At 35.5% G+C, this 14,487-nt stretch overlaps 1 protein-coding gene across 3 annotated transcripts in view; it reads right to left on the bottom strand.

Moving 5' to 3' along the window:
• Positions 1-14,487, bottom strand: part of LOC127860430 (nucleolar complex protein 3 homolog) — an 85,483-nt gene that overhangs the window by 47,608 nt on the left and 23,388 nt on the right. For all 3 annotated transcript variants that reach the window (XR_008039793.1, XM_052398506.1, XM_052398507.1), the window contains exons 10-15: positions 12,996-13,067; positions 12,059-12,115; positions 10,247-10,363; positions 9,555-9,635; positions 7,819-7,919; positions 5,532-5,604 (exon numbers count right to left, since the gene is read on the bottom strand). Coding sequence is in view for 2 of the 3 variants with exons in the window: in XM_052398506.1 (XP_052254466.1) it covers positions 5,532-5,604; positions 7,819-7,919; positions 9,555-9,635; positions 10,247-10,363; positions 12,059-12,115; positions 12,996-13,067 (501 nt within the window). In the remaining variant the exon portion in view is untranslated. The remainder of the gene's footprint in view (positions 1-5,531; positions 5,605-7,818; positions 7,920-9,554; positions 9,636-10,246; positions 10,364-12,058; positions 12,116-12,995; positions 13,068-14,487) is intronic.

A 14,487-nucleotide genomic window follows, 5' to 3' on the forward strand; every position in this document is an offset into this window, starting at 1 on the left:
GTGTTAGAGAATAGAGCAAAATAAAAGAAATATTTTAGACATCAGAGACTTGTTTTATCTTCACTAAAGTACATCCGATTACGTGACAAAAGGTTACACTGTGCTAAAATTGTGCTTTTGGGTAAACATGACAAAAGTGCAATTACCAAAGCAAGTATGTATTACAAAGGTCCTCTGCATATGCCCCCCTCATTCCACTTTTGTTTAAAAATGCTACATATGTAAAACATCTCAACCTTGATCTGAAAGTCAGGCAGGTAAACACACCAAAAATCTGGTAAATATCTCAAAGCATTGTGCAAAAAGATATACAGAAAAGTATTATTTTAAAGAAAATCCCCACGTCTATGGCACATAAATTTGTCAACTATCAATGAATTGTAATGAACCTCAAACTTGATCGGTCAGTATTGTATATCAACCTTCACACCAAAAATCAGGTTAAACATATGCAAGCGTTAAGCAAAAAAGTCTGTATGTTATTGTAGGTAACATATTTAACCCTTTGCATAATGGGAAATTTGTCGTCTGCTTAAATGTTGTCTGCTGAATTTCAAAAATTACCATTTTCTTCGATTTTTAGTCAAAGAATACTATAAGAATAGCAAACAGTTTGGATCCTGATGAGACGCCACGTTCTGTGGCGTCTCATCTGGATCCAAACTGTGTGCAAAGGCCTTTAAAATTCGGTTCCGGCGCTGAAAGGGTTAAGCCCACGGCCCCTAATTTCACAAACAAGAGGGCCAAGATCGCCCTAGTTCGCTCACCTGAGAGGAGTCGTTTCATTCAATCTTTAACAAATGTCAAACTTGACCTAGATATTGTCCAGACAAACATCCTGGTCAAGTTTCATCATTATTTCATCTGCGAGTCATGATCAATATACCTATGAAGTTTCATGATCCTAGGCGTAAGCATTCTTGAGTTATCATCCAGAAACCATTTTTCTAAGTTGAGTCACCGTGACCTTGACAGCCATTGTGTGAGTACGTTATTTGGCACTGTGACCTTGACCTTTGACCAAGTGACCTAATAATCTATAGGGGTCATCTGCGAGTCATGATCAATATACCTGTGAAGTTTCATGAACCTAGGCATAAGCGTTCGTGAGTTATCATCCAGAAACCATTTTACTATTTCAGGTCACCATGACCTTGACCTTTGACCTAGTGACCTGAAAATCAATAGGGGTCATCTGCGAGTCATGATAATTGTACCTATGAAGTTCAATGATCCTTAGCATAAGCGTTCTTGAGTTATCATCCAGAAACCATATTACTATTTCAGGTCACCCCGACCTTGACCTTTGACCTAGTGACCTGTAAATTAATAGGGGACATCTTCGAGTCATGATCAATGTACCTATAAAGTTTCATGATCCTAGGCATAAGCATTCTTGAGTTATCATCTGGAAACCATTTTACTATTTCGGGTCACCGTGACCTTGACCTAGTGACCTGAAAATCAATAGGGGTCATCTACGAGTCATGATCAATGTACCTTTGAAGTTTCATGATCCTAGGCATAAGCGTTCTTGAGTAATCATCCGGAAACCATTTTACTATTTTGGGTCATCGTGACCTTGACTTTTTACCTAGTGACCTAAAAATCAATAGGGGTCATCTACAAGTTATGATCAATATACCTATAAAGTTTCATGATCCTAGGCCTAAGCGTTCTTGAGTTATCATCTGGAAACCATTTGACTATTTCGGGTCATCGTGACCTTGACCTTTGACCTAGTGACCTGAAAATCAATAGGGGTTATCTGCGAGTCATGATCAATGTAGCTATGAAGTTTCATGATCTTAGGCATAAGCGTTCTTGAGTTATCATCTGGAAACCATTTCACTGCTTTGGGTCACAGTGACCTTGACCTTTGACCTAGTGACCTGAAAATCAAAAGGGGTCATCTGCGAGTCATGATCAATATATCTATGAAGTTTCATGATCCTTGGCATAAGTGCTCTTGAGTTATCATCTGGAAACCATCTGGTGGACGGACGGACCGACATGAGCAAAACAATATACCCCCTCTTCTTCGAAAGGGGGGGGGGGGGCATAATGAGAAAACTGCCCCCTCCCAGCAATCATGTGATTCAACTGACTGGAACCATTTTTGAACTCAACTCTCGTATCAAGGAAACAAATGTTCTGAGCAAATTTCATGAAAATTGGGCTAAAATTGTGACTTCTACAGTGTTCACATGTTTTCACTCTATACATACAGAGAAAAATGCCCCGCCCACTGGCAGCCATGTTTTTTCACCAATCCCGACCATTTTCAAACTCGTCTGAGATATCAATAAAACCAATGTTTTGACTAACTTTCATGATGATTGGGCAAAAATTGTGACTTCTAGAGTGTTTACAAGGTTTCTCTAAAGCCAAATAGGGAAAACTGCCACTATATACATATAGAGAAAAATGCCCTGCCCACTGGCGGCCATGTTTTTTCACTGATCCCGACCATTTTCAAACTCGTCCTAGACATCAATTGAACCAATGTTTTGACCAACTGTCATGATGATTGGGCAAAAATTGTGACTTCTAGAGTGTTTACAAGGTTTCTCTATAGCCAAATAAGGAAAACTGCCCTGCCCACTGGCGGCCGTGTTTTTCAACGGATCGGAACCACTTTTGAACTCAACCAAGATATCATTAAGACAAACATTTTGACAAAGTTACATGAAGATTGGGCATGAAATGTGACTTTTACAGTGTTTACAAGGTTTTTCTTTCTTTTGACCTAGTGACCTAGTTTTTGACCAGGCACAACCCAGTTTCGAACTCGGCCGAGATTTCATTGGGACAAAGCTTCTGACCAAGTTTCATGAAGATGGGACAAGAAATTAGGCCTCTAGAGTGTTTACGAGCAAATGTTAACGGACAACATACGATGGACAAAGACCGGTAACAAAAGCTCACCTGAGCAATCAGGTGAGCTTAAAATATATCAAACAGTTCAACCAGCTTTTATTACAGACCACTGATATTAACATCTGGCATACAGCACAGTGAGAGGGTCAGTAAGCTGAGTGGTAAATAGTTACACACTGCAATGATCAATATCTGGGGTCCAACAAATTCTAGAGCAGAACTAAAAATAGATTGGGAAATATGACTCAGCAGGTTAAACAATGGAGATAGATACTGCAAAATTGTGTACATGTTGTCTTCATTTCAGCTTTCTCTTAGTTGATAGGCTTACCATAAGTAATAATGACTAAAACAGTTGTTAATTATGAAAATTCTGTGTTATGAAAAATTAAATAAAACAGTTAATGGTACATAATACTGACATAATAAAACCAAACTTTACTACACAGGACACAAATGTTCTGACCAAATTTCATGAAGATTGGGCAACTGAATTAAATAAAACTAGAGTGTTAACAAGATTTTACTATAGCCGTATAAGGAAAAATGCCCCGCCCCATTGGAAGCCATGTTTTTCAAGCAAACATAATTATTTTTGAACTCACTCAAGATATCATTGAGACCAATCTTCTGACCAAATTTCATGAAGATTGGACAATAAATGTGGCCTCTAAAGTGTTAACAAGGTTTTACTAAAGCCATATATAGCCATATAAGGAAAAATATCCAGCCCCTGGTGGCCATGTTTTTAAAGCAACAAAAACCATTTTCGAACTCATCCAAGATATCATTGGGACAAATCTTCAGACCAAGTTTTATGATGATCGAAAAATAAATGTGACCTCAAGAGTGTTAACAAGGTCAAACATTTCAATATAATTTAAAATAAAACTTAAGAAGAACATGTGTCGAAAAATGCGAAATAAGCGAGATATTTAATTCTGAAATCGAAAATGTCTATACAGTCGAATTCGCCAGAATGTATATCATGCATGTACGATGTGAATCTTAATTTAGTTTTATGGTTGTTTTTAAATTCCTGCAGCGATGTCTATTCATTCGACACACACGAACACTAACTCTGATCCTAATAAAAAGACGAATTCTTCGGTTATTGTAGGAAAATATGTATGAAATATCTTCGTCACCATCAGCTTGGGGCGCTAATTTTTCTTTGCTGCATTTTATGAAATTCATCTTCAATATCTTGCCTATTTTGTGTTATTGTAACATGTATTTATCAATATATTACAATTTAACACATATAAAAATCGTATAGTCTCGCTTTAATTGTGTGACAAAAGAATGCCATATTGTACAGAATCATTAAACAATAAAAAACATATTCAAAAGTTTGCTATCTAGCAGAATGTAAAACTATCATTTATAATTAATTCCACTTAATCTTCTTGTGCTTAAAACAAAATATTTAAAAAAGGGAGACAACTCTGTCAATTCAACATAATTTTTCATTTGCAGTTACTTCCCTTGACATGATAAACTATATAGTGTTCAAAAGCTGTTATTACTATATAAACATAAGGAAAATGACCCCCCCCCCCAGCGGCCATGCTTTTTTACTGATCCGAACCATTTTCGAACTCAACTGTCATATCCAAAAAACACATGTTCTGACCAAATTTCATGAACATTGGACCAAAAATGTGACTTCTAGAGTGTTCCCATGTTTTCTCTATATACATATAGAGAAAACTGCCCCATGTTTTTTCACCGATCTGGACCATTTTCGAACTCGTCTAAGAAATCAATAAAACATTGTGTTTGACCATCTTTCATGATGATTGGGCTAAAATTGTGACTTCTAGAGTGTTTACAAGGTTTCTCTATAGCCAAATAAGGAAAACTGCCCCGCCCACTGGTGGCCATGTTTTTCAACACACAGGAACCACTCAATCAAGATATCATTAAGACAAACATTTTAACAAAGTTACATGAAGATTGAACATAAAATGTGACTTCTACAGTGTTTACAAGGTTTTTCTTTTTTTTTTACCTAGTGACCTAGTTTTTGACCCGGCACAACCTAGTTTCGAACTCGCCGAGATTTTATTGGAGCAAAGCTTTTGACCAAGTTTCATGAAGATGGGACAAGAAATGTGGCCTCTAGAGTGTTTACGAGCAAATGTTTACGGACGGACAGATTGACGGACGGACGGACATATGACGGACAAAGACCGGTCAGAAAAGCTCACCTGAGCAATAAGGTGAGCTAAAAACCAATGAACCAGTACAAAACTGGATCTCAATCTGCACCTCATGCAGGTAGACTCACATACCAAAAATCAGGTAAATATCTCAAAGCCTTAGGTAAAAAAAAACTCGAAAAAAGAAAGCCGAAATGCAGGACTGATAGTTAGACTGCTTTATGCCACCCTATCGGGGGAAACACTGAATCCCATGAAGACTTTTAATGAATTAATGTATTTATTTTTGCTTGAAAAAAGACTCTGTTTTGTCTTCATTTCAAATAGGAAAAGACAATTTTATCTGAAAAGTTCATTGCGATAAAACGTTTTTTAAACTTGAATTCAGTAAAATAATGCATATAGATTCAAGAACATTAAAAACAGAACAAAAACCATGAACATGAATATTAATGAATGTTTAAAACAAGATAAAGCTACCCTCACCTCTGTAGCTATCAACTTGTTGAATACAGCAAATAGGTCTTCAAAGAAATCCACATTGATCATGTGTGCAAACCTGAATACAAATAAGCACATTAAGACAAGACAGACATTTATTTTTTACACACACTATAATGTGAAGTTTGAATAAGACATCAATCTAGGAATAAACTGCGCTTTTTCAACATTGCATTATATGCAATTTTACCTGTTGCATGCATTAATTTAGATGAATTGTAGGTATAAATTGACACTTGCATATATAATTGCATCATTAAAAAAGATTTTACAACAAAAGTGGAGGTAAAGTTGGATATTTTTGTAAATCCTCAAAAAAAAAGAATTACAATGAATATGAACGAACACAGTTTGTATACAGTCAAAATGAACAAATGAAAAAACAACAACAACACTGTTAATGTAAGTCATGTAAAAGTATTAATTATACTAAAAGTATAGGCAAAATATTTAAAACAAGATGTGTTTGTGAAACACTATGTCCCCCCCCCCACCATATATTTAACTTATGACCTTGAAGGATGTTAAAGTTTGACGCTAACAAACCAACAGTCAGGGCAAAAACAATGTGTCCCCCCAGTATAGACTAGCCCCAGTATAGACTGGGGGACATAACAAGAGCACCGCATAACGGGTGCCAACGCTCGGCTGCTGGTGCAGTTTTGAATAAATGAAAGCTTGTCAGAATTATTTTTTTAGAGGTCACAGTGACCTTGACCTTTGACCTTGTGACCCAAACACGGGTGTGGCATGTAAAACTCATCAAGGTGCATCTACGTATGAAGTTTCAAATTTGTACCGGGTAGGTGGAAGCACTTTGATTTTAGAGCCAATGTTCAAAAGGTTAACAAAATGTCAAGGTTTTAGCATGACACCGGATGACAAGCTGCCTATGATAATACCTCGGTTTTTTCCGAAAACAGCTGAGCTAAAAATACATCAGAACATGACATAAACTTATGATAAACAATTTTGTTTAAGAAAATAACAAAAATGAAGTCCATTCGGAGTTTGATGTCTCATTCCTCATAATCAGTGTTTAAAAAAAATCTTTTTGCTATACTGTAATCTGTGATATATCACTTTGCTGATTAAATCATTTTTAAAAATGAATAACATAACAATGACATGACAATAAAAAATTAATTAGTCTGAAGCATTGAGCAAAGATTGATCACTTGTTTTATAGTTTGTAAGGCAATCAAACTTGTTTTATTAAGAAAAATGATTATTCACAACTAAACTATTAAACTATTCAAGGCAAGATTAATCACGAGTGCATGATTTATTTTTAATTGTTTTATTTGCATGTTTTATAAAATTAAAGCAGCATGTTTTGTCAAATGAGAATGACCGAGTGACAGTTGTCTGATTCTTCAAAAATGAATTGCTAATTAATCTTTAATTACATTTCGTACCTCATGAAATTATATTATACAAAGATACAATATTGATAACCTTGCGTACAAATGCATAAATACATGGAAATTATCATGAAATAATGAAATATATCTGGAGGTTACAGCCAGAATTCACATTCCAATACCATGTTGTCAAGTCTCAGTAAATCCTGGTAAGCACTTACACGTCATTTTGTTGTTTTGCCTGTGTTGCTTTGTTTGTTTGTTTTGTTGAATTTTTTGCCTTTTTGGAAAGTATTTCAGACATGTCATCAAAGCGGTCAGTTAACACAGTGGTCAATTTAACAACTAACTTTTTTACTGTGATACCAGTACCAAATGCAAATTTTATACCAGTAACTGAAACCTGGCCTTCTTTACCCTTTACCACTTAGATATGTATTTTCAAACATTTGTAGTCCCTGAGAAAGTTATAAATATTAATATATTTAATAAATAAATAAATAACTTTAAGACCTTTCTTACTAGATTCAAGTTTGTAAGGCTGTATCTCCAAACAGAACAGACTGCCAGTTACTCGCAGGCTGTTCTGGTTAACTGCTTTTTGCAAAAAGCCATTCTCACTTTGTTTTTTAGTGGGAAAGAGTTAAATCAGAATTAAGGAGAGATTGACCACATAATTGATTTCATGAACCACCCCACACAATTTATGTGGGTGTTGCTTACTTTTATCTTTTTTTTAATTGTCTAAAGACAAAAAATAATGGAAATAATATGTATTCATTTCCATTTTGTTTTTCATTTTTTTCTTACAAAACCCCCATCCACATTCTTTGAGAATTTTTAAGACACTTCTTTTGTAGACATTTTACAAATGAACATTTTTGTTTTACAATTTAAGCACCACTTACTTTGCAAGACCTTCGAGAACAGAAGGGAAGAGAACAGAGTGGGTCGCCTTCTTCAAGATACGGAAATATGTCAGGAACACAGTCTGAATTGTCTCTGTGTGCTGAAAATAGTGAAAGATTTACTGTGAAACCATTATTATTCGTCCGACATTAATTTTCGCCTTTTTCGTCCTTCGACCAACGGACGAATTCAAGATCCTAACGAACAATAATGTCCCATATTTGAAACAAATAAGACTGAATTACCGTAGGCATGAGGCATTTAAATCCAGCGTAATCCACGCATATACACAGGGCTCGAAATTAACACTCCCACACTCCCAATATGCGAGAAAAAAAGATTGCAAGGTAAGTTATAAGCCACTAGTATTTTTTGCAAATAAAGAAATAGTGAAAAAAAAACGAGTTATATTGCTTAATGCGTTCGACGGCGTGAACGCTAAACCGTAGGTCAATTTTTTGAACGTCCGAATACCCATATGCGGAAGCGCGCACCTTGTTTGTTGACTGGTATACTTATAATACAGATACACAGATGGTATTGATACAAAGAACATGAAACAGTCGACTATTCACACTCAAGTTAAATCCGGTTTTGACACAAAGGGGTGTTCATTATACAGTGTACTGACAACTGACATTTCCTGTAAAACGCGAATGCAATAAGGCTGTATTGAATGCGTCATCTTCGTTTAGGTATAGTAGTGTTGATTAGCGCTAATTGTTAACAACTTTATTACCCATGGTGTGTATTGTGTTTTTCCGGGGTGTTGCAGATTATACAGCTTTCCGGGGTGTTGCAGATTATACAGCCTACACGCGGCGAATCAGGATTAAAGACAATACTATTAAACGCAATTAAAATATGACGATGTGTGATCAACACCTGACTGAAATATATTCTGCGCTTTGTTACAAATTAATAAAGAACATTTTGATTTGTGTTTGGTTGTTTGGTTTTAATTGGCGCCGATAAAGGTAAGATTTTTATCAGTTTGACCGTGATAGAAATGGAAAAAAACTAATTGGCTTCGTTGTTTAAAACACTCGTTAACGATTATTCAGTCCCACTTATCCGCTAATCATAACAAAGAACGAGTCAATGACATAAAATAATAAGGGACAGATACTATCACCTTAAATAACAGACTTGTTAATTTGCATATGCCAAACAAGGCCCACCTCCTGCAAATGACTACCAAGTGTCACCTCTCTTTCCCCAGCACGATTTTTTCGCAACCGCGTATTACATGTATTACAAACAAATCGGACGTATTTTTTTTTTCAAAACCAGAAATGGACGAATTTAAGAGCGGACAAAATAGTCATTTTTATGAAAAGGGCGAAATTTTGTGTCGACGAAAATAAATGGTTTCACAGTACATCACAATATCATACATTCTTATATAATAAATAGAAAAAAAATATATAATTCGTTTTTTCTTAATAAAAAAATAGATAAAAAAAGAAAAACATAAGTATGAAAGTCACCAAAACAGTTTTAACCCTTTTCCAATATGAAGCAAAGTTTCTCAGTCTGTTCAGGTTTCATGCTGTTTGCTGCTCATAAGTATCTCAGGGTTGGATATGAAGCCTTTATAACCTGAATCTAGTAAGAAAGGTCTTTAACTTAAATTGATATTCTTAGGGACTACAAACATGTCAAAGTTCGTATCTGATTAGTAACGATTTTTATCATTACAATGCAACCTCATCAAATAATGTGTATGATGTACCAGCTTTAATCGTTTCCTCTTGTCTTCTGTAGCCCTGGTTTCCTCCAGATCTCGAGCTATAAACATTTCTTTTTTCTTCAGCTGAAGAAAAAAAAAACATAAATTTTTATTGAGATACATACAATCTGGTTTTTCTCTGAGATACATACAATCTGGTTTATCTCATTAAAATAAGCGTGAGACGAGAAAGTTCATAATAATGCAATAAAAGCTGATAGTGTTGTGTCCAGAAACTAGGACATGTAGCACTATAATTTTCTAATTCAAATTCACCTTGCTCCTGGTATATTAAATGTCTTCACATTTTTGAAATTTCTTTGAGCTTAATGAAGAAAAAAAATGTTATCAAACATTAATATACGTAAAGCAAAATGTGTTACTTTGTAGACATTTGCTTATTTAGTAAACTGAAGATTAAGCCTTAACTTTGATTAATGAGTTTGAGACAACAAAAAAATCTATTTAAAGACAAAAGCTAAAGATTTCACACATTTGAGCATACATATGCCTTGGGAAAATAGGGTTTAATATTTCATGTTTGTGCATAAAATGTCATCCCAGATTTACCTGTGCAGTCAGGGACACCACTTTACCACTTTTTTGTTTAAAGGCAGTCTTTTTAAAATGAAATTTTAGGCGTAAACAATCGTCTGATGATTAGCCTGTGTAGACTGCACAGGCTATCAGCATACCTTCCGCTCCCTGCGTGACAGCTTCTCGCTATTTTGCTTCTTTTTCTCCTCCTCCTTCGTAACCGGGTCGGTGTAGCTCACCTCCTTGATGCGCAGGCTCAGAAAAGTGTTGAGCACCTGTAGTAGACAGAGAGTACTTTGTTAGTTTAGTTGAAGGCATTTTGAAAATCTCTCAAGTCCGGTAGAACAAGTACTACGTGTCTTTGGGGGATATACCAAGATCACTCCAACAATAGGAATGAATATAGAGAATACATGGTTGGTGCTGAGATGGAGAAAGTTTATCCAGTGAGGCTTGGAAAAAGAAAATAGGGCGAGTCTTAGCGAGCCCTATTTTTCTTTTTCAGGCCGAACCGGATAAACTTTATCCATTTCGGCACCAACCATGTATTCTATTTATCCTGTTTCATGCCATTGACACATTTTATCAAAGACAAATTGTCATTACAATATAATTATTCTTGTCGAGCCTCCTACATGTACACAACATTCCATACGACCGAATTACTACCGATTGTGTAATGTAAAAATAGTTCCACTTAAAACTATTAATTTACATACTTTCCTATTGAAAATATGCAAAGAAATTAAAAACGAATCGGGAATGTGATCTTTTTCTTGGTTTAAATGAAATTTAAAAAATGCAGCATCAAAACAAATACTAAATTTTATTTACTTTTATGACAACTTTAATCCGTTGCTTATAACAATGCATTTACAACGATAATGAACGACAAACACACAATCCGAAAGTGGTGTATGATTCGTTCAATGCTTTAAAAATATTTAAAAATACTGTTAAAACCACCATGTCAAAATTGTTGTCCCTAAAATCCTGAGAGCAACTAGATAGTATGTTTCGTCAGAGAAATGACGTAACACTGTAGTAGATACGTCATAAATTGCGTAATCAAGTAGATGAAAATGATAAATACGGAAAGCTGGTTTGGTAATACATTTTAAAAAAGAAAACAGGATGATACCGGTATATAATATAACGATAACATTCATGATGCATCCCTATAAATTTCAAAGGTCAAATATTAGAACATGTTAATCGTCACAGCCTGCGTAGGAATACACTACTTCCTGTTGACCGGAGATAGGAAAATTTATTCGACCCTGCTTTATTTGGTCAATGTTTTCAACAGAGACAGGATAAAAATGACATACTGGTGGCTAGAGTAGATGGACACCATATTCACTACGCCACAGCGGCATATCAAATATAGATTTAAATACTGCACATTGTTACTGTATTCAACAAGTGTAATAAATACGACCTTATATGCCACTCAGTTTTGCTTAATTCCTTGAGAAGTTGAAATGTTTGTAAGAATTATTACCGGTAATATAGTGTTCCGGTCCTAAAATGGCAGTAAGTAAACCTTCTAACTCATTCCTGGGTTAAACAGGTTTAGTACCATTATATGTACTTAACTTATAACCCTACTTGAATCTGAGAGATATAAATGGCTGTAGAAATTATATTCCATGACTTATCTGAATGTGTTCAAGTTATAACTTGGGGCTTGAACATGTAACTCTTGACAGCCCAGTCTACAACTCTAGGTCGCAGTGGTTTAATGGATAAGGTGTCCGCCTAGCGACTGGGTGGTCATGGGTTCCATCCCCACTGTGGGGGTGTTTTTTAGATTTCCTCCAAAGACACCAAGTACTGGTTCTAGGCATAGGAAACGGACTCGAGAGCGTTTCAATAAGCCTGAGGATTTCAATGCAATTGTGCTAAAATAAATAGGTTTAAACTAAACTAACTCTAGCTAACCAGCCTAGTGATAAACCTGTACTCACCTTGGGCTGAATTCTGTAATCTCTAGCCTTTATCATTCTCCCAACACACTTGGTTATCTGCAAAATAACACGGACCATGTTTGGATGATGATAAAATAAACACCAATCCAGCAAAGTTTTCTTGCGATATGAGACCCAATAATATTCAATCATTATGGACTGCAAGGTGGATAAGGAAATGTCATTAACAACAACAACTGTGTAACTATCAAAGAGTTGCAGCAAGAAGTGTTGATGCTAGACTAAATTAGTGCAAAACTAAATATGTCACATCAATAGTAACCTATTACATATGTTTGCGTTGAATTATTCCGTGTCTACATTGGGTAAAAGTCAACATAAAAGCATACAAAAGTTTTAGAATTGGTGTAAGTGCGAGATAAAACTGTAAAATTTACTGCACCAATCCTAAAGAACCCAATGGAAGGACAACAAGGACAATATTTATTCGAGCCACCTCATATGAAAATGTGTCTTACACCATATGCGTCCAAAATAGCCGCATCCACGCAGTCTGGTCAGGAACTACCCTTTCCCTTATGAGACACACAAAATTGTGTTTCTTTTTAGTGTACAGCAAAGCTACTGACCAGACTGCTGATTGCACAGGCTGGTCGGGAGTTAGGCTAGATTCATATGGTATAAGACCCATTTTCGCAAGACGCGGCTCATATGGCACCAGTATCAAGATGATAGGCGTATAAACATTAAACAATTTACATATCTTAGTTTTTGTGTAGTCAAGAATTGCCACCAGCAGTGTTTGTAAAAACCTTTGTTGGAGTGTGTGATATAGTTTTGTCAAGAATGATGGAAAATCAGATATTTTATGTGTTTCCAGTGAGGCACAAGAATTTCACTGAGACTAACTTTCATGTCATGCAGGAGTTAACATTCAGCAAGTGGAAAATGATGAAACATACAATAAATTACTAACCTCTAGAATCACATGACCACTTTTGTCTGTCTTGAACAGCTGTCGTACACAGTTACACGCTGTATCGGAAATCTGCAAAATCAAAATATAAGATTACTAAAAAATCACACACTTAAACATGGCTTTTGAGATCTTTTAAGTGAAAAAAAACTCTCTTTTTTTTTTTTTAGTTTTCAGTAAACAAACAATCACATGATCAAACAAATTTAAGATAACCATAAATTTTTTATTTAATTCTTTGTAACCAATTCAAATCTTTAAAATGACAAAGACCCTGTGTGATATACAATGTAAACTCAATAAAAACATCTCAAAACTGCATGTGACTCCAAACCAAACAAAAGCTTGTGGCAGTAGTGATGAATACCCCCCCCCCCCCCCCCACCACCACCAAGCCACATATCATTAATTTAGATTGTTGTAATAATCATGTTACAGACACTGTAAGCTGAACATGAGTGCAAACTTGTCACAAAATATGCCTGTTTAAAGGTCTATGTTACATAGATATTGAGTTTTACTTTTAGTTAGAGTGTACAAGGTAAATACGAAAATGTTTGGACAATGCAAGTTCAGTTCATTCAATCTTTACCTAATGTCAAACTTGACCTAGATATCGACCAGACAAACATCCTGGTCAAGTTTCATCATTATTGAACCAAACAGAGTGTTTTTGTTTTTGAAATGGTGACCTATATTTTGAGTTGACCCCCTTACCAAACAGCAAACTTTGCTTACAAGGATTTTGTATAATATAATGAAAATGTGGACAATCTAAGGGCAATAATTATGGCATTAATTATGTGATTTTGCTCATCATCAAACTTGACTGAGATCTTTCAGCAACTTTGATAAAGAATGCTTGAGAAATGTGATTGCTAGAGTGTTTACAAACCAAATGTGGACAGACGGACAGCGGACAAAGACCAATCCTAAAACCTCACCTGAGCAATCAGGTGAGCTAAAAAGTGTGTTTCACCAATCTGAGCCATTTTCCAACTTGTCCAAGAAATCAATAAAACCATGTACATGTATTGACTAAGTTTCACAATGATTAGGCAAAATATGTGACTTCTATAGTGTTCGATCACAAGGTTTCTCTCTATATAGTCACATAAGGAAAACTGTCCCAACCCCCCTGGCAGCCATGTTTATTGACCCATCGGGACCATTTGCAAACTCATCTGAGATATATATAAAACCAAGTTTCATGATGATTGGGCAAAAAATGTGACTTCTAGAGTGTTCACAAGCTTTTTTTTACTCTATAAATATAAGAAAAATGCCCCCCCCCCCTCCGGCAGCCATGTTATTCAACTGACCGGAACCATTTTCCAACTCAACTCTCTTATCAAGAAAAAAAATGTTCTGACCAAATTTCATGAAAATTGGGCAAAAAATGTGACTTCTAGAGTGTTCACATGTTTTCACTATATAAATAAAGAGAAAAATGCCCTGCCCACTGGCGGCCATGTTTTTTCACCAATCTGGA

This window comes from Dreissena polymorpha, chromosome 15 (assembly GCF_020536995.1).
Source record: "Dreissena polymorpha isolate Duluth1 chromosome 15, UMN_Dpol_1.0, whole genome shotgun sequence".
NCBI lineage: Eukaryota > Metazoa > Mollusca > Bivalvia > Myida > Dreissenidae > Dreissena > Dreissena polymorpha.